This window comes from Podarcis cretensis (assembly GCF_951804945.1).
Source record: "Podarcis cretensis genome assembly, chromosome: 12".
NCBI classification, from domain to species: Eukaryota; Metazoa; Chordata; class Lepidosauria; order Squamata; family Lacertidae; genus Podarcis; species Podarcis cretensis.
The window spans coordinates 34,025,332-34,046,600 of record NC_137181.1 but is presented as its reverse complement, the minus strand read 5'-3'; the positions used below and the strand labels follow the sequence as shown (position 1 = coordinate 34,046,600).

The 21,269-nt window shown below is 43.2% G+C and overlaps 1 protein-coding gene and 1 long non-coding RNA gene across 9 annotated transcripts in view; one reads left to right on the top strand and one right to left on the bottom strand.

Moving 5' to 3' along the window:
• Positions 1-21,269, top strand: part of LOC307199859 — a 531,299-nt gene that overhangs the window by 84,785 nt on the left and 425,245 nt on the right. The window lies entirely within an intron of this gene.
• Positions 1-21,269, bottom strand: part of HDAC9 (histone deacetylase 9) — a 474,032-nt gene that overhangs the window by 258,043 nt on the left and 194,720 nt on the right. For 5 of the 8 annotated variants that reach the window (XM_079947890.1, XM_079947891.1, XM_079947889.1 and 2 more), the window contains one exon: positions 13,601-13,663. In XM_079947890.1, the coding sequence (XP_079804016.1) occupies positions 13,601-13,663 (63 nt within the window). Of the gene's footprint in view, positions 1-13,600; positions 13,664-14,040; positions 14,281-14,574; positions 14,596-14,750; positions 14,801-21,269 lie in introns of those variants that run through there. The other 3 variants (XM_079947892.1, XM_079947894.1, XM_079947893.1) reach the window with 3 other exon arrangements.

The window sequence follows — 21,269 nt, the reverse complement described above, 5'->3', positions numbered from 1 at the left end:
TTTGCAATTAAATTATTGATGGTAGAGGGAGAAACTGAGAGAGGGATCAGAAACTGGAAAGGAAAAACAAATTTCACTTGGATGATGTGACCATTGGGAACTTTTCAGAGATTTTCAGAATGGGTGAGACATGAAAGCTGAAGAATTCTGATGGAAATTGAAAACTAAGCAGAAGTTGCTGCAGTGTACGTGTTTGTCTGTGGTCAGGAAAATAAATCAGCCAAGGAAATATAATCAGCATTGATTCACAACATTGCTTTTAAGTCTGCAAAACATGTAAGTATATAATGACTCTTTTTTGCATAGTTTTGATGTTTCCTGTACAATGAAATGAATGTAAGATATGCAAATAGTTACACATCTTATGTTAAATAGTGGCCAGCCAGATGAATTATGTAGTATTTGGCAGAAACCAAACTGCAGCAGAACAGAAACGGCATTGTTTGCGATGGGTCCAAGTTGGAATGTAAATCATCACCACCTTACATCTGTGGTGAGACATAATACGTCACAGAATTATTATTTTATATTTGTAGAAATTTTAAAATACCATTTAGGTACTGAAGGAGTATGTAAGTGTGGTAGCGGCCAGTGTGGTGGGGCACATCTGCCCTCCTGACACTGGAGTTGCTGCTGATTACCATGGATGGGAAAAGGGCTGGGTGGGGAATGGCAATGATGAGGTTGGGGCTGCACAGATGCACTGCTGGAACCAATCCATCACATTGTGCCATATTATGTCCTCCCTCTCCTTCCCTCTCACCCACTCCCAAACAGGTAAAGTGCAGCGGTAACAGTGATGAGGAGGCAGCTCTAACCCATCCCACTGGCCACTGCTACGTAAATTAAAATACAGCTCAAACTCTCTCTCTCCCACCCAACATTTTGTGCATCGAAATATGTATTTTGAGAGGGGTTTTATTTTATTTTAAAATGTTTACTGATCCATTCCTAAATAATGTCACCAATAGACTGTGGGTAAGAAAGATGTTAAAGCAATGGGATGAATACAATATTACGTACAGTGCTTTTTTTCTTAAAAAAAATGTTTAGGGGTACTCTCATTTTCCTACTTATATTGAAATACTGCCCCTCAATGACGCCAAACTTAGATTCACAAAATGTTTAGGGGTATGCTTACCTTTGCGTCCCCCCAGAAAAAAAGTAGTGATTACGTACTTAGTTTCTACTGGGAATGACATCTATGACGTAAAGTCAAACACAAGGGAAAAGGTGTGCCCCCTTCTCCCAGAAGACTTTCCCCAGAAAGGCCTACCAGGCACCTACAGTAACATATTTTGGTGTTAAGCGAAGACCTTTTTGTTCACTCAGGCCTTTTAACACCTTAATATACATATTAAAGCCAACATTCATTATCTTTTTAGTTTCTACTCTTGGCAGTATTGAGCACTGTATTTTTACCCTGCCCCATCGCTTGGTTGGCTAATCTATTTTGGGTTTAAGGACCACTTTATAAACATTTGAAATAAGCAAATAAATCCAATTACAGTCAGTGCTGTTTTTCTAGAAAAAGAGGTGCCAGAACTCAACATGAACACCTCCCTTGTTCTCTTAGAATGGCAATGGCGCCCACCTGAGAGGTGCCGGAACTGAGTTCCGGCTGAAAAAAAGCCCTGATGACAATGCACACTTAATGACACTGCAGCTAGATGTTTTTATTTATTTGTTAGTTTAAGGAAGCTGAATATCGCTTAATTATTTGCATTTCTAGACAGAGCACATAAAAAAGCAATCTATAGAAAACGGGACAACAACAACAAAAAACCCAGTAAAAAAATAAAAATTGTAAAACCGAACACTACGTGAAATGCTAACTTTTTGCTCTTGGGGTTAGTGAATTTCCACTAGAAAGGTCTATGCTAGGAATTGGGAGGGGAGGGAGTTGTGTGTGTGTGACATTGCTTAGGCTGGATGCAGAAGTCAACCAAGGTGTCCCCTAAAAATAGGCAATGGACATATCCCTAGTCATCAACGTTAGCCAGGATAATGTGTTCTTTCTGACAGCATATTTCAATTTGGTCTTCTTCCTCTACCCAAATGGGAGTTGAACAGCTGGTATATTTCAGTATGCATTGTTGTTTATTTTGTGGCGTGGTTGCTTATTTTTATTTTGTTTTATGTTCTGTAGCCCGCCCTGCTATCAGTGTTGAAAAAGGGTGGGTTATAAATATTTAAATGCATCCCAGCATATAAAGCTGGGACCAGTTTACCCATGAGACTGCCTAACCCAGTATGTGCCCACTCAACTGCCTCAATCAGCGGAATGGGCGCTCTTATGCATACCACATAATACCCAACACCACATCTGTAAGAACTCAATAGTTTAATGAGACACTTTGGAACTCCCTGCCTATTGATATTAGGCAGGAGCCTTCACTGTATTCCTTTTGGTGCCTGCTGAAGACATTCTTATTTAGACGAGCCTACCTGGATGTTTAAAGGGACGCGGGTGGCGCTGTGGGTTAAACCACAGAGCCTAGGACTTGCCGATCAGAAGGTCGGCGGTTCGAATCCCCGCGACGGGGTGAGCTCCCGTTGCTCAGTTCCTGCTCCTGCCAACCTAGCAGTTCGAAAGCACGTCAAAGTGCAAGTAGATAAATAGGTACCGCTCCGGCGGGAAGGTAAACAGTGTTTCCGTGCACTGCTCTGGTTCACCAGAAGCGGCTTAGTCATGCTGGCCACATGACCCGGAAGCTGTACGCTGGCTCCCTCGGCCAATAAAGCAAGATGAGTGCCGTAACCCCAGAGTCAGCCACGACTGGATCTAATGGTCAGGGGTCCCTTTACCTTTACGTTTACCTGGATGTTTAGAAAGTTTGCAGGGGTTTCGATTTTTTTTTGGTCTATTTTATTTCAGTCTTACCCTCCTGTATGTTTTAAATTATGAATATAAATTTTTAAGATCATTTTATTATTTTACCTTTTTTGTAAATCTCTGAGGTTTTTTTCTACAGTCAGGTGGTATGTAGATAAAAAATAAAATATGCAGATAGATTGATAGATATATAGATACAGGCAACTGCTTTAACATATGTGTTTCTTATACTGTGAAATCACTTTTAGAGGCTTCATAGGACTATATATATATATATATATATATATATATGAGAGAGAGACATGTTTACACATCCTTATACATTGTCATCATCAACCAGGATATTGTGTTCTTTCTGACAGGACGTTTCAATTTGGTCTTCTTTCTCTGCCCAAGCAGGAGTGAGCTATACCCTCGGACATCTCATTTTACTCTAAAGCAGTGGGGATAAAAGGGTTGTCGCATCTGCAACCAACACACGTTTTGGAACAATATCGCTGTCCCCTCAAGAAGCAGTTATCTTTGCGCTGCTCTGGCAGCAGGAAGGAATCTGTGGTTTTTCTTGACTGTTACTCTTCTCTATTTAAACTACTAGAAATAACTCAAAAATGACAGAATGCTCCCTCTATAAATAATCATTCCGGTGTAGAGTTATATTAGGAGGTAACTCAGATGGTATGATAACGCCTAACCAACTAATCTTAGACCTGTAATGCCATAAGATATAAATAAACGAAGCTAAGAATAACTGACCCAGAGGAGGCAGGCTGTTCTAGAGGACTACACTGTAGATCAGCATCCAGTATAGAATAATTCCTGTCAACTTATTTCATCAGGGCGTCTCTCCCTCCTTCCTTCCCTCCCTCTCTCTGTTTTCCTTTAAAGAAAACAATGTGAGCATGTAAAGACATGGATAAAAAATCCAGATAATAAATGCAACTATCCCTGACCAGTTTAACTGAGGTGTTTTATTATTAGGGACCAGCCAATCAGTTAAAGAACATGCAATGTAACTGCATAACTAACACTTTCTATAATTTGGTATACCGCTTCAATGGTATTTGTACAGTAATAAATATCAATGTGTGTGCATTTGTATCCATGACATGCACAGCTACTCAATACCCATTTATAATAAGCAAGTGATTTCCCTCATTCCCCCATTAACGTGATACAAAACAGAAGAAAAGGAAGGACTAATGGATTACAGATTATGTTCAAAGGATAGGAGTAATGCTCAGGAATAGCACTGTCGTACTTTGCTTTTCCACACATCATTCCTGTGAGATAGGCTACTGTTTTTACTGCAGTGGTACCTTGGTTCTCAAACATAATCTGTTCCAGAGGTCTGTTCCAAAACCAAAGCGTTCCAAAACCAAGGCAAGCTTTCCCATAGCAAGTAATGCAAAGTGGATTCATCCATTCTAGACTTTTAAAAACAACCCCTAAAACAGCAATTTAACATGAATTTTACTATCTAACGAGACTATTGAGCCATAAAATGAAAGCAATAATCAATGTACTGTACTATAAAATAAATAAGACAATATTGTAGATGATAAAAACTAAAATTATTATTTTTTTTCTTACCTGCATTGATGATAATCATTGTTTATCAATTCTGCAGTCACACAATCAATCAGTAGCTGAACTGGGTTCCACACAGTCACAAACACAAATTAACCGAAAAAGCCTCAAAAAACAAAAACGCAAAATAAATAGCAAAAACAGGAGCACCAAACTTCTGTTCTGGAAGTCTGTTTGACTTCCAAAATGTTTGAAAACAAAGGTGTAGCTTCTGATTGGTGCAGGCACCCTGGAAACAATAGCCGACAACCACATCGGACATTCGGCTTCCGAAAAACATTTAAAAACCAGAACACTTACTTCCAGGTTTTTGGTGTTTGAGAGTCAAGACGTTTGAGTACCAAGGCGTTTGAGAACCAAGGTACCACTGTATTCCCATTTCACAGGCAAGGGAAGCAAAACAGCATTCCTGTGCTCTGCTATAGGCTCCTCAGCCTCGCTTATGCCTGTGAACTGAAGTGCTCAGCACTGCTGCTTAATATGCTGAGGGGTAGCATCCTGCTTAAAGTGTACATACCTGAGGAATACAGGCTTCTTGGGGCATAACTACAGATTTTAACGAAGTTCCACGTTTGGAATTCCCAACATAATTTTCTTCTTTGTAAAGCAAGGACTAATTTCGATCACAGCTGCAGATTTCCCTCCACACCAGTTCCATCACTTAAATATCACCAAGGGTTGGGGGAGCAGGGAGTTGCTATTAGCCTTTGAAGGAAAAACACACACAGAAACAGGGGTTTTTTTTTGGGGGGGGGGGTTGATATTCTCCCCGCCCCCTCATGGCTCATCACAGCTCCAGAACGTGCTTTGGCCCTCAACTAAAATCCAATCACCTGTAGCAGGGATGGGAATGTTGCTGGACCAAACTTCCCATCACCCATGCCCATGGTTCATGCTTGCTGGGCTGAAGGGATACAGGCCGTATCTGGAGGGTCATGGGTTCTCCAGCCTGTGATCTATGCAGCAGTTTACAGGAAGCACATATGCTATGGCAATCAAAACACGTCATTTTGCAAAGGTTTCTTCTTTTCTGTTTCATTCAGGCTTTTTCTTGCTGGGGGTGTAGGGTGTGGGAGAGTGAGGGTGAGGGTCAGGTGAAGGGAGAGTTGCTCACTATGCCTCTGCATGAGTCCTGGCCAGGAATATACACTTAGCCAGGCTAAAAATGGCCATCTCCCATGCCATGGAAGGTTAGCCCAGTTCTTATCCACACACAAATGGCACGCTATTTAGCTTGTGTAATCATTTCCAATTCTTGTATTTATTTATTTATTTTTATATACTGTGCTATGGCTAAATAGATAAATAAAACTTTGAATGAATGAACCGGAAAGGGGCTAGTGAATCCATCAAGCCGATGGCCACACGGTCCCAGTAAGGCTGAGCAAGATGAGATGCTGCAGAGCAAAGTGGTTGCAAGGGAAGAACTCTGCATGAACTCTTGCCATATCAAGTTGCCATCAAATCAGTTTATCCTAGGCTGGATCCCAGATGACAGAAAGCATAGAAACAAACAAACAAACAAACAAAAAGCTCATCTCCTCGACATAAAATTCAAAAATATGAGTCACAAAACCGAGCATATTCCTAGGCAACCACTATGGGAGAAAGTAGTTATCTGCTATCAACCCTATGCCTTAACACATCTTCCAGCACCCTTTTTTTCCTGGTTCCATTAATAGACAGATGACTTTCTCCAATGAGAGGCCTTGTGATATATGTGTAGCAAGCTATAGCAGTGAACAAATGATCACATCCTGTTTGGGGGGGAGAATTTGGGGGAGGAATAAAATGTTAAAGCAAACTCTTCTTGAAATTTTCCTTTATTTCAATATGAGTTTTCCTGCTAATAGAGTTAACAATAAAAGAGATTGTATTCAGTTCAGACCATTATTAAGAGATTTACCACTCCCCAGTGTTTTGTATCAGCAACATTTTCTACCATTTTTGTAACTGAGGAAAGAGAGGACACATGATGCTCATTCATAAACACTGCTGCTTAGCTTGAATGGGGATAGTTTCAATGGCACATGCCTGGAAACATGTATGATGGGAGCATGTGCATTTGGGACTTTCTCCGAATGGCTTGGGTTGAAAAACAACAACTCCAGATTGTCTCACAAGTGGTCTGTGTGTGCAGCCTTGGATAATGCACCACGTTTAGAAGCACATCCCAGTGGCGTAGCGTGGGTTATCAGCACCCGGGGCAAGGCAAGTAATTTGTGCCCCCTAACCCATGGATTTGCGCCCCCTAACCCATGGATTTGCGCCCCCTAACCCGTGGATTTCCCTAACCCCCAGATGTTGCGCCCGGTGCGGCCGGCCCCCCTGCACCCCCCACGCTACGCCACTGGCACATCCTATAGGGTTTTAATGGTCCTCGGTTATGGCATCCTCACTGGGGGCCCTAACCTGGAAGAGAAAAATACATGCAATCTGAGAACTATTTTACCTTCTTGGATGTTCTCTGCAAAGTGAAAAGGGTAGCACTATTAGGCCAATGGGCCCCTTGCAGGTCTTTGCCAACCTCTGGACCCAGCCCTGATGTGCAACGTATGTGCAGTTTTGGGACCCAAGGAATAAAGCTGAATAAAGGATATGCGCTCAGCAGTTTACCAAGCTGTTGAAAAAGGGGCTGGAATAATACCTTGGTACAATGAAATGTGAGGAAGAGGACAAATAAGTATGTACTTAACTTGCAAACAGCAGAAGCAGAACAGCATTTCTGGATGTCTATATGCAGCAATACCAGGCAAGAGTTGCCACAGCAGAATAGTGACAAGAAAAATACTGTACCTCAATAAGAAACACAAAACTGTGCAGCCGAAAAGCAGGTGGATGGGTTTCTCATAAGCTTGGCCAAATTCAAAAGGTGCCTTCTGTTTGGTCAAATGGAGTGAAGACAATTGCAGAGGAGGACATATTTTCAATAGCTTGGCTTCTCCACTTGAGCTATTTGCTTTTCTGCAGTGTGGCAACTGCGGTTGGATTGCTAAATCAGTCTGGTCAAGTAGCACAGCTAGGGCTGGCCCTCAGGTCTCCAGACCCCTCACCACTGCTCCTCAAGACCATCAGAAGACAGGGGCAATGGCAAACAAACCTGGTGTCAGCATGCCAGTCACCAGCCCCACCCTATGAGCTGACACTGATTGCCACAGCATCCTCTATTTATTAATTTTCTAAATGCTTTATCATCAGGGGGCAGTGGCCAGCCAGGCAAATATATGGCTACATATATGTTATTATTTTTTGCTTTTAAAAATTTATCATCCTTTTCTACAACAAAATAGGGCTTCTTCCCAGGTAGATGTGCTTAGCAGCAAGGAAGAAAAACAACATTTTACTCTTATACTCCATAAGTGATGCTATGACTGAGTTCAAAACGCAAAACTGCATATGCTCAGAGACTTTCTTTTCTGCCTCTTTTAATTAGGGTTAGCCAAATGCTTTTGTTCTGACATATCAGGAAGGTAAGAATGACTATAAAGCATGGAATGGCAGTGTGCACGGGGGAGATAAATGTTAATTGGGTGCTTTACAACTGAAGTACGGTAAGTTAAGAAGGCCATAAGTTCAGCATCCAAAATTACCTAGGTGCACTACTGATTTGGTGACCCAACCATCTGCACATACTCTGGTCACCCTCCAAGTCTTCTGTGATTTGTTTGAATAATGTCTCAGAATAGCCCACCTCACAGGGTTGTTGTGATGATAACATGAGGAAAGGAAAACCATGTGTCCCACCTTGAACTCCTTGGAAGATCACTGGGGTATCAATGCGGTAAATAAACAAATATCAGCCATGAACGCCAACTTCATCTTCCTACAATGCTGCAAGCCACCACACCCTTTTCTCTGCTGTTTGGTCTTGCTAACTTACATTAAGTTATACACTGATGCAACAATCCTGAGCCTAGCTACCTATACTTAGATGCCACATGTTCATGTGAGTGACAGAGAGAGCTATGGGAGAACTGGGTGCATCAAAGCAGCTTTTTGAAATAAACATTTTAAAAAGAAACTAGTATCTCTCTCTATCTTGGTGGAAATTCATTTTCTGATCCTTGAGCTAGTGGGTGTTGGAAGCTGTTACTCCCTAGCTTTTCTTTTCTTTTTACTGAAGAAATTTACCACCTGATTTTAAAAAAATAATAATAATAATGGTCGTGCCATTATTATCACACAGTAACATGCAGGTGCCTTTATTTAGCACCCTTCTAGAATGCCTTATTCATAACCTGATTTCTGATTGCTACCTCTCCAGTTCATCCCATTCATAATAGGCGCTGCAGACAGAGAGGGAGGCAAATGGAGGAAGCAGTAATTAAGGGAATTCTAGAACTGCTGCTTCAAATGACAGCAATATTTCACGAGCCTCGTAGCTTCAGAAACTCCTGTGACAGTTTAGTTTGTGAATGTGTATCCAGTGCCAACCCATTCCGTTTTATTTTTTAAGATTGAGTCGTCTGAGCTGAGGAATGCTTGTACAATTTATTTAAGGCTTTGTGACTGAAACAGAACCCATTTAGTATGCGCTTCATCTGTGCAAATTCCTAATTGTTTTTCATGGTAGGTGTTGTAAATGTGCCACGTTGTGTTTTCTGGCTAAAGGGACTGTTTATCCACCACAATTAATGCACAGGAGAGAACCTTCCTTATGCAATCCGAACACTAGTCCATCTAGCTCAGGACTGTCTACACTGAATAGCAGCTCTCCAGGGTTTCAGGGGTATCCCCAGCCATACCTAGAGAGGGCAGAGATGGAACCTGGGGCTTTTTACCTGCAAATCATATGCACCAGTACTGTGCTGTGGTCCCTTCCCACATCCTTAGTACATGACAAGCTACAGAGCAATGTAAGCAATTATATCGCCCACCAAAGAGTGCAATGCACAGCCATGAAGTTATTCATGTGAAAGAGAAAACCAGCTCGTTTTTTTGAAAGCACATCCATACAGAAGCAAGATGCACCAATTTCAACAGAACTTAGTTTTGAACCAAGTGCGCGTATAATCGTCGCGTAAGGTAAACAAGATGAACCAAGTAAATCCTAGCATTTGATGGTTGATGGATTCACCATCAAAGCTGCCAACTTTTCACTGGCCTGGTTCGGATGACTTACATTTTAAAGCAGCCTGGCAGGCAGGAAGTCACCATGGAGATAAAGTGAGAGGAACTGCTGTGGGGCCCGGATATTGTTATCCAGAGACTCACACAATCAGGGTCAGGGAAAAGGATTCGCTCCAATGCTTTCTCATCCAGGTATCCAAACTGTACATCATGAAGGTAAAGGAGCATGTGGAATTTTAAGTCTGTGTTACATGAAAAAATTCATTAGGTTGCTCACAAGATTATTTTTTAAAGCGGGATCTAACGGCTGGCACCTGTGGTCAAAAAAGCACAGGCAATATGCCAAGTCCCTTGAAATTCCTTGTGACCAGATGGGATGCACATACCCAATCCATGAGCTCTACACTGAGCAGACTGGAGCCCTCAGCGCGCCATGTCTGCCTGGGTCTCTTCCAGGACAGACAGGGAAAGCAGAAAGCATGCGGTTACCCAGAAACAGCAGGCAAGCATTTTGGCAGTTGCCAGGCAACCTTCTCTACATGCTTTCTCCTGCCCCGACTTCCTCCAGATGAGAGCTGAAGGTTCTTGATCAGCTGTGTAAGCAGAACTGATAGCAGCGGCCAATAGTAAGAATACCCTGGGACCTACTCTAGGTTCATGTTCTTCTTGCCGGTGGCCTTGTTGTTTTCACACCACTGTTTCCTTAGTGCCTCCTTGCTGTTTGGTCCCCTTTACTTCACCAGATCTACCTTCCTGAAATCCCTGCTGTGCCAGCTCCACCACTGCTTGCCCAGCAGGACCTCTCTTTCTTAGGCCCTCCTGGTCTGTTGACGTGTTTCCCCTTCAGGTCTACCTAATGTCAACACAGACTGGCAGTAGCTCTTCAGGGGTTTTAGTCTAGCTCTACCTGGAGATGCCAGGGATTGAACCAGTTGTTCTACCACAGAGCTATGGCCCTTCCTAACTCTCCTTTCCCCTCCAAGTGACATAAGTACTCTTTAGAAAAGCACTATTCAAGTGGACACAAAGACCTTGAGGATAGCTCAGTCAGTAGAGCATGAGACTCTTAATCTCAGGGTTGTGGGTCTGAGCCCCACGTTGGGTGAAATCTTTCTGCATTGCAGGTGCTTGGACTAGGTGATCATCAGGGTCCCTTCCAACTCTACAATCCGACGAGTCTATGATTCTAACCCCACAATGGACACACCCTTAAAAGACTTCTTGCAAGAGGGAGAGAAGGGCCGGCTATAAAGACCTAGAAACTTTATTATCCTGTCAAGCCATTCCAACAGATGACAATACGTAGAAGAGCACTGGTCAAACATTTAAGGATCATGCAACTTTAACCGTTGTACAGAAGAAATGATTTTGGCAGATGCTGATTCTCGTGTCACAGGCCTGCAGGAGTTTGAAAAGCTACACCTGCCCAAAGTCCCTTTTCCATACACCTGTTTAGTATAGAAGCCCAACAGTGTAATCCTAATCATGTCTGCTCAGGAGCAAGTTCCACAATGTTCAGTGGGACTTACTCTCAGGTAAGTGGGTATACAGAGGCGCCAGCTTGTGAGGGCGATGGGGGACGGGGGACGTGCCGTCCACAATGTCGGGAGAAGCCAGAGGTAGAGCCAAACCTAGCAGCTGCACAGCTTCAATGGCTTCTACTCCACCTCCTCCTGGCACTGCCACCGGTGGGAGGCTGCATCAACACTCCTTCCCCTCTGTGGCAGGAACAGGGGGAGCTGGCCACTATAGCCACTCTGCGCTCGGCTTTGCACTCTGCCTCTGCACTTTTTGGACATGGGGGCAGCCCCCACCCCCTAAAGACTGGGGCCCCAAGGAGCTGGCACCCCTGTAGGTATAGGAGCACAGTCTTAATGTTGAAACTTGCTCGTCCCTAAGGGAGAACTCTGCCCAACCTTCCTCACTTTTCTTAGCCTATGATAAACCAAGACACACCAACAAGTCCATAGGTCCCGCAGGGTCCCAAAATGCCCGTGTACCCAATTTAGTTTTCAAAATGCCAACTCACCCCATCCCCAATTAAATATAGAAACATTGCTCCCTATACTGTCAGCGCACTGGCACATCAAGCTCAGTACTGTTTACATGGACAGGCAGCAGCTTTTCCTGGTTCCAGGCAGGAGTCTTCCCCAGCCCTACCCAGAGATGTCAGGGATTGAACCTGGCACTTCCTGCATGCAAAGCAGACACTCTGCCACTCTGCAATGACAGGCACTCCCCTCTTTTTGCTATGAATTACTATCCGCACAACAATTCTCACCACAACCTTTGAAGAGGAGATGGGCAGCTGTGCACCCAGCAAACCTGCACCCTCAGCAATCCAGGTGCGCCTTTAAATCTACATAATACACAGCGACAATTGTGGGGCCAATGGAGGGCATACACTGCATTGTGCTCACCTTCACATGGAGAAAGGTCCTGGTGCTTCAACAGAAGCCCAACAGGCAGAAATCAACAGGTATAACCTTTCCCTAACATGGGGATACAGTGATGGATAAAGCTTCAGCTACTGGTTTCTACCTGCTATGCGTTAGTTAAAGGTACAGAAAAGGGTACTTTAAAAATGCACATGGCACAAACCATAATTCGAACCTACAAAAATAAGGTGGGAGTAATTAGGAAATAAAAGTGCTTTTCAGGGTTCTCACTACAGCATGCTTCCTACAGTTCTTGTTCAAACTGCCCAGCTGAGCATAGCCATGAGATTCCATCGCTATGCTTAGTTTTACTTATAAAACAGGAAGGGCAACAGATTATCACATATCCTATATCATAAAATCCCATAGAGATCAACAGGTGCCCTGGGAGTATAGACATTGTAATGGGCAGGCTGTCAACCAAACATTTGTTTCCTCTCCATTAATTATGGTTGCAGCCACTTGAAGGCTTGAATAAGATTATGCAACTGATCAGACATTTCAGATGAGCAAGCCTTACACAATTTAAAATGAATGAAAGGGGTTATGGCATGAAAATGAAAAACTTCATTGTGAATCAGTACTGTACCACTGTAGCACCACACAGTGCCAAGCAAGTACTGTGTCTTGTATTCGGGAGCATTTATGTATTTCTCAATTTATTAAAATGTGTGTCCAAAAACAATAATACTTTTCCTATGGCCTCATCAGCTTCTGTGATTTTCACATACCATGCATTGCAAACAGGTGGTTACAGAAGCCAGGAGAGCTTCTAAACCTGGAGAGGGGGGTAGTTTCAACAATTTGGTAACTGCATCTTTAAAACACCTGTTCGCTAGATACTTTCAGCGAGTCATCGCATCTCACTTTCACTTCAGTGTTCCCAAATATGTTTCAAACCATGGAAAGGAACTACAAATCTGGTACAAACAGATGCACTTTATAACTAAGCTTACAAGGCACCACTAGGGAATCAGAAAAGCATGCTAGCAGAAATCTTTCAGTGTCTGTGATTTTCAGAGATAATATTACAGAAGACAGCTTTAAGCCTATTTGCACCAGATAGGATGAGTTACATCTTCCACTTCTTAGCTGTTATCCACTGGTAAATTCCACTCCCCCCCCCCAAAAAAAAATAATAATGCTGAGACAACCTTAGTAGCCCTAGCAACTGCAATAGAGGTCTGAGCCTGTACAGGGAATCAATTTTTAGGATTGCAAACAGCTACCACAACCCAAAGCCTCACTGGTTCAGATGGCTATCTTACTGTGGTTAGGAGCGCAGGCTTACTTCCAAACAAAAATGCTTCATAATACAACCACCCCTCGAGCCCACTGTAAGCAAGACAGGAAAATGCAAAAGAAAAGAAAATTACTTTCTTTTGCTTAGAAACTAGCATTCCCAGAGGGGCAAGAAAACACAAGCCACAAAACAGCAACAGAGGAATATCTTGGAAGTAATACTGTGGCAGAGCTCTTAACTGAACAAGGATCTGGATATAAACGAAAGATGCAGATGCAGAACTCAGTAACAAATTCTTGACAGGTTTTGTGTATGTGGGTATATAATACATGCATACATATATTATATATGGAGACGCACACTGTCACACACACATATGCAACTATCTATCAGATTGAGAAGCTGAGTCAGCAAAGAGCTTCTTACCTGAGCTGATCATGCTGTGCATTCTTTGCTGAGCCAAGAGCTGGTCACGTCCCGAAACTCCATCTGAGGAAAAACACGATTCACTCTCGTAAATTGTCTGCAGCATATTCCAATCAGACTGCACTTCTGCTACATGAAAGATTCATCATCAACCGTTCAGAGGCGTTGGAAACGACCCCTTCTGCTCCTGCTTCCTCCTCCCCAGGATGAGTGGGGTTTAAAAAAACCAAACCAAAAACAATACTAAATGGCACTAAATTACCAACATGTGCATATGTATACGTATAAATGAAATATTTCTATACACAGGGTTTTCTTAAGCATCAACTATGACAGCAATCCAGTTTAAAAACCATTTTACTCTGCCGCAGAAGCTTAAGGCACAATGATACACAGGTATTTTTTTAAAAAAGAAAATAAAACTGTTGATTATTATGCACCTCTCTAGTTGTGTTAGCTGTGCTCTGGAAGCCAAGAGCAGGTGGAGGAGGGATATATTTCTCCCTCAGGTTATTCTTGGGAGTCGAGTGAGAGAAATAAAACCACTTAAAAACAAAAACAAGCAAGCACAGTTTCTAGGGACTTGACTCCCTAGGGGTTTAAGTTTCAATTACTCCCAACCCTGGCAAGTGATTCTGTCTCTGGGTCCTCTTCCTCTTCCTCCTCCTCCTCCTCCTCCTCCTCCTCCTCCTCTTTGATTGCCTGCCTGCCTGCCTGCCTCTCTGTCTCTGTGCAAAGTTGGCCGGAGCTTGTGAGAGCTCATTTGCATACGGATCAACAACAGCCTGGCCCACAGGCAACAGAAATAGAACAATGGCTGGCCTGAGCCAAAAATAGGTCAAGCATGGCCAGATGATTGGAGCCTGCATGAATGCATTTAAAAATACCTCAGCTCACCCAGCTGGCCAGTCCCTGTCTTTAAAAAAAGCAAAAAAGCTGCAGGTCTCCAGCGCGATCCCCTCCAAAGCGATTACCTTGTCCTAATGCCAAACCTGCCTCTGTCTGTATTATGTGTTTAGGTTACTGTGCCTCCCTGCGTGTTTATGTGTGATGGAGAGAGACCTGCGTTTCGATTGTATTTTTGATGCCCTCGCATCTTTTGACAAGAGAGCAAAAGGGGAACAGGTCCGTGCTGGGTCTAAAATAATACCGTGGAAGCTTCTGCTCATAATGTGGCTTCTGCTTCTCCCACGCGTAGCAAACCTATTTTTGTTGCCTGCCTCTCTGGCTGTGTTGCAGAGAGTTGGCTGGAGCCTTACTATCTCGCCGCTCAGTTGCAGGATGTACAGGCAACTGACAACAAAGAAAGAAGCGAAAAAATAAAGACAATAAGCCAGCTGAAAGCCATCGCACCCACCCTCCCTGCCGCGCCCCACTCCCCAGGGAAGGGAAAGCACATCCAACAAGGAATTGTACTTTGATTTCTGAATAGATTGTTCCCGTTAATGTCAGTTTTCAGCTGCAGCACAGCGTGTTAAGCACTGCAAGCTACAATACCCTCCATCTGAGAGGAGGGAAGTGCTAAACAATTTATACTGCAGAGCGCTCTAAATATAAAAGGAAGTGTTGTCTTAAAATAGCTGCTTCCAGAGTCGCATAGCAATGTTTAAAGGTATACACACTGGCACGCCTCATCCTGTCTTTCAGAGCTACTCATGGTTTACACTGCAGGGAGAGGCACAGAAGCCAAGTGGGGATACCAGACCATCTCTAAGCAAATGTGAAGCAGCAGATAACAAAAGCAAGTGTGTTGTTGTCACGTGCATCACTCCAAGTCTCATTGCCTTCATTCTGAATGATATGTGTGTGACAATATGCTTTTTGCTTTGGCATCTACTTATACTTAGAAAGGAGCTGGTTCCCTGCTTACATTTTTTGTGCACCTGCCTACACATTTGGATAAAGCTGGGTGCAGTCCAGCCTGCATTCAGTGTTGCCAACTGAGCATCGAGAGGAAAGCCACGGTTCCCGTATCTCTTGCTCTCCACAACCCTTTCCTCATGTCAAACAATTGTATTCCAGTTTGCTGCATACACACTCAAGAACGGTCACAAAGGTATCATTCAGTACTTTATTCATTTATCTGGAGTATTTCTTTCCTGCTTTATAGCTCCGAGAGCTTCTCAAAGTAGCTTACGCAAGGTCCTCAAAACAAAACCCTACTCAATTCTGGGAAAGGAATGACAACCAAAAAAAATAAAAATCACACAGGATGTCTATACGGAACCAGGATTATTCAGGCTCTTGTCTTTGTTCTTTGTGACAGCATACCAGACAGCATCTCTCACAAAAGACTCCTCTGAGGCCAAGGAGTGGGGTGAGCTCTTGGATCCTCCTCAGCCATGATGGAAGCAGACTTCCCTTTGATGCCAGTTGCCAGTTGCCAGGCAACAGTTCCCAAACTCAGTCCACGATGGATGGTTTCTCCATATGTTGTTGGGCTACAATTCCCTGACCACCAGGCCTCCTGGTTGGAGTAAATGAGAGCTAATTGCAATATCATCTGGAGAATCTCCCATTCCTATCGTAGACTCAGGCCTCATCTGCACTACACATTTAAAGCAGTATCGTACCACTTTGAACAGTCATCATTCCTTAGGGAGAGGGATTGATCAAGCCACTGCAGGAATTGCAGCTCTGGGAGGGAAATTGGGGTCTGCTAAGCAATTTCCAGCACCCTTAGCAAACTACAGCTCCCAGGATGCTTGGGGGGGGGGAGGAGGGAAGCTATGACTGTTTATAGTGGCACAATAATGCTTTACACGTAGAGGGCCAATGAGGCCTCACTTAGCAAAGGAGCCAGCCAATGAAAGACAAATAAATTCACCATGTAGCTTTCCATATATTGGATGTAATGAGATAATGGCCTTGTATGCACACAACGGAAGCAAACCATGGTTTACTACAAATGGGCAGCATGTGCATGCTGGTCAAATCATGTCTGCTCTGCTTCTCCCCTTTCCCATGGTGGGAAAGAACAAACTACCGTGTCGGCATAGCATTATGTGCAAATCAGTTTTCATAATTTGTTACTTCCAAACAAATTACAAGCAATAATAAGAACAACAATAATATCAAAGAGAGAGTGGGAGAGAATCAAGAGTGAAGTGAATTATGGGTGAAAACATGAGCAAAACTCAGCACCACTGCTGAATGGACAGTAGAGGAAGAGGGCTAGGGCTGAAAGACCAGGGGAAATTGTAGGTGCATGAAGGCAGCTATCCTAAGCACAATATAGGGGACTGTAGCCCTGCTTACATGGCAGGTGCCTGATTTAACAAAATCCATAGTTATGCCTTTTGGTACATGGGTGGGTTTTTCACTAGTGGGTTTTTCAATCCTACAATGGGTTGCAAATAATGTAGAAAAGAATAGCTGGTCAAAATGCAAGAGACATGTACTCACTCTCCACAAATGCATCTTAAACCAACCCTTTTTAAATATTGCCTGAAATCACCATTATTTAACAAAAATTAGTGGGGCAGACTTGAATAAATAAAGCTCTCTTGTGTACTAGTTTCTTCTCATGCGTGGTTGCTCACAAATCAATATGAAGCAGAGCAAAGTGACCAAACTGTATGGATCACTCTTTCTAGTGACGTCAAGACAATCTAAAATGTCACTGTGTCCTCTCACTGGGAGTGAGTGGCACCTAATCTCTATATTCTAATGTGGAACACAGGGAAATTACAGAGCACGGCTATCCATAGCAGGAACAATTCAGCAGGAGCTTATCTATATCCCCCACTGACAGAAATGAAAATCTAGGAGTGTCTTTGTGCTGCACCCATTAATTTAAGTGGAACCTATTCAGAAGATCTTCTCAATGGGCTGTGCATTTGGATTTGCAGGAAATGAAGGTAAGCTAGCAAGCAAAGGGAAAGCTAGCTTTATTTATTTTCCTTAATTGCTTTCTCCCACCATGACAAAAGGTTCAGGTAACTAACAATCAACCAACTCAAAACAGAGGCAGCACTGTTTCAAAACTCATTGTTAGTTCCAAAACCCAGGTTATGCTACTCTGTTACCCTCTAACTGCCAAAGGTCACTAATGTGGTGCCCATGAGTGCAAGAGCACTCTTGAGGTCTTTCCCTGGTGCCCACTGGGTCTTTAGGTCCCTAGGCCATAAGTGCATACCCTCCGACATTTCTCTGATGAATATAGGGATGTCCCGTTCCATAATGGAAATTGTACTATTTATACCCAACACATCTTACTGAGTTGCCCCAGCCACTCTGGGCAGCTTCCAATATATATGAAGACATAATAAAGCATTTAAAAAACCTCCCCTATACAGGATTGTGTTCAGGTGATTTGGGTGTTGGATAACTCCATACCCTCCAACATTTCTCCAGTGAAAGCACGGACATGCTAAGGAAAAGTCAGACATTCTGGGATCAAATCAGAAACCAGGGTGGCTTCTCCAGATCAGGGCTGTCCCTGGAAAATACTTTTGGAGGATCTGTAAGTGATGAGGGTGCTTACCCTTTTCTCCCTTGAAAAGTATGTAGACCTGAGGAAGGAAGCTGGAAAAGTGACACTCTTTCCCACTTATTTCAGCTCTATGTCCCTTTCAAACCTCGGATTAATTCTACTGGATCCCAGAACTCTTGGAAAAGAAAATGTTTATGTGTGGGTTCTCTGTGTGTCACTCTCTGTGGCGAGGGCTGATCTGTGGGATGGGGGAGAGGGGGAAAGAAGTCTATGGAAGGTGTGATGCCCATAGCACTTGCTCACAAATTTAGGTTGTGTCCATGGACCTAAAAACATCGTTGTACCCCATGTTAGATACTACTGTCATTTGGCAGCCAACTTTAAACTATTAGCAGGCTAACAAACCCTTCCCAAGAACCAGAAAAATGCGGCAGGTCTGGTGTCTTGGGGGTGTGAGCCTTCAGATGGCAGCTCAAGTTGGTACCAATCTCTCAGCTTTACTCAGCTCTCATCCTTTTCGAAGCACAGTCAGGTAGCAGAGGCCTGCTCCAAATGAGGCATACATGCCTGCAGGTGGGAACTGAATGGTAAATTGAACCACAAATTCTAGAGCATTGAATTGGATGTCTATTCTCTACAAAAATTATTGGCCTCATGATTTGTTTTCCAGATTTGTTGCATACTTGATAAGCTAGCAAACTGTGTACAGTATCTGATACTGAAAAGTTTTCAGTAACATTTTATACATGCTTATTCATGAACATAACATATGGTCTCAACACTGATTTCTGTAAGATTATTTTTCACCAGACTTTGACTTTCAAGTAACTTTCAAACCTCTGCTCTTCCATGAAGCTTACTGGGTAGCTTTAGGCAATTCATCTCACCTTTCAGCTTATCATGGAGTTATTTTAAGGATAAACTAAGCCTAAATTGTAGCCTGCTCTGTATAAGAAATATAAGACATGTAAGCAACTGAAATTACAAATCATTCAATAACCTTGGCATGGCAGACTAGAGTAATCAAACCTGAATTAGAGGATTGGGGAGAGAGGTGTGGGGGGAAAGACAGTCTTAAACAGCTCTGAGACTAGCTGTGTCTCCTAAGGATATTTGAGCGTGTGAGATTTTCTGCATCATTTGACCTGCTAGGATAATTACTAACCTGGTGTTATTACCTCCCCTTTTCACACTGAAATACTTCAAGGTATTTTTATCTTTGGGGAATTTGTGGCTAGTTTGCATGATTCATTTGCTCTGCAAGGGAAAATAACATGGTGCAAAAATAATAGAACAGTACAGAGTTGGAGTGGCGAGCAAAGCTACCTTGCACTTCTTTTCCTAACAGGTGAAGTGCAGGAATGCACACAATGAGTTTGACAGCAGTGTGGGGACAGGAAAGGTCCCAGAGGACATATCCATCTCTGAACCCTCTTTGCAAGAGAAGCTACCTTATTCATACTTTTCGTATCAACACACAAACCAAGGAAGAGCTGTCCCCATTAGCAGATGGCGTGGTGGGATTGTGCCGCTCACCTGACCTCTTTTCAGCAGCATCACTGCTACATGCTGGTACAGAAAAGGAGGAGGGAAAGGCAGTGGTGAGGTCAGCACACTGCAAACATGACAGTGAAGCCAAACTGGCATTCCTCTTGGCACATTCACACCACTCCCCCTCTCTGTCCCAGTATGCAGCAGGAATGTAGGCAGAGGGAGGTCTGGTGAGTGCTGCAGCTCCACCACATACTGGATATCCTTTGAAATCTGCACTTCTCTGAATTTTGTGATGCAGTTCTTCAACCAACCAACATGTACAGAAATGCATCTAGTAGACGAAAATGTGCACAAAAAGTGTGTATTTGTGAAAATAACATACAGAAAACCATTGTTCGCAAAAATACGTATATTAGTCAAAGCTGCATACCAATATGTGTTAATTCAGAGAAATGTAGCCATATTTGCACAAGGGTTTTTTTTAAAAACAACAACACAGAAATTGCTGTGGAAATATGGAAAACTGAATTTAGGATTGAGAAAAAATGAGAAACTGAAAGAAACTGCCTGAGACCTCTGGATATAGGGCGGTATATAAATTCAATAAATAAAAAATAAACCAAAATGGGCAAATATACCCCTCCCTAGTAGGAGCAGCAGTCATAGAATTGTAGAGTTGGAAGGGACCCTGAGGGTCATCTAGTCCAACCCTTTGCAATGCAGGAATCTCAACTAAAGCATCTATGACAGACGGCTATCCAAACTCTGCTTAAAAACTTCCAATGAAGGAGAGTCCGCCACCTCTCATGGGAGCCTGTTCCACCATCAGAGAGCTCTTACTGTTAGAAAGTTCTTCCTGACGTTTAACTGGAATCTCCTTTTTTGTAACTTGCATCCATTGGTTTGGGTTGTGTGCTCCAGAGCAGGAGAAAACAAGCTTGCCCCATTTTCCATGTGATATTTGAAGATGGCCGTCATACAATACGATGCAGCTATAATCCCTCTGGTTATGGAATCCTGCTTTTCCTAGCAGTGACAATGAGGTGGAGGTGGCTTTGAACACAAAGAAATAGCTTCTCCTTCTCCTCAAGATTAGTCCCATTGAACAACTTACATGCTAGCTCAAGGATGTGGAGGAGCTGTGGCCTTCCAGATTTCGTTGGGACTTCAACTCTCATGAGCCTCTGTGTAGCCAGTGGTCAAGGATGATGGGGAACTGGAGTCCAGCAACATGGAAAGCGCTTCAGTTTCCTCATCACTGAACTAACTAACTAACTGGAGCATGGTTAGTTAGTTACTCAAGTTAGTATGGCAACTCAGACACGGTTGTTCTTGTCTCCACAATTGGATGCAGTAATAATAATAATAAGTTATTCTTTATACCCCGCCCATCTGGCTGGGCTTCTCTAGCCACTCTGGGCAGCTTCCAACCAAATACTAAAATACAGTAATACATCAAACATTAAAAGCTTCCCTAAACAGGGCTGCCTTCAGATGTCTTCTAAAAATCTGAATATTGCAGAAGGAGAATATTACTGTCCTGCTTGCTAGTTTCCCACAAGGCCTCTGGTTGGTCACAGTGACAAAGGGATGTTGGGCTAGATGTGCCACTGGCCTGATCCAGTAGGACCCTTCTTATGCTCTACCGAAGTGCAAACAAATAGCAAACGTTGCTTCTTCCTTGGGCCTCCCACCCCACTGTGAGAAATAACAGATCAAGGTGCCATCTGAGAGGCCTCT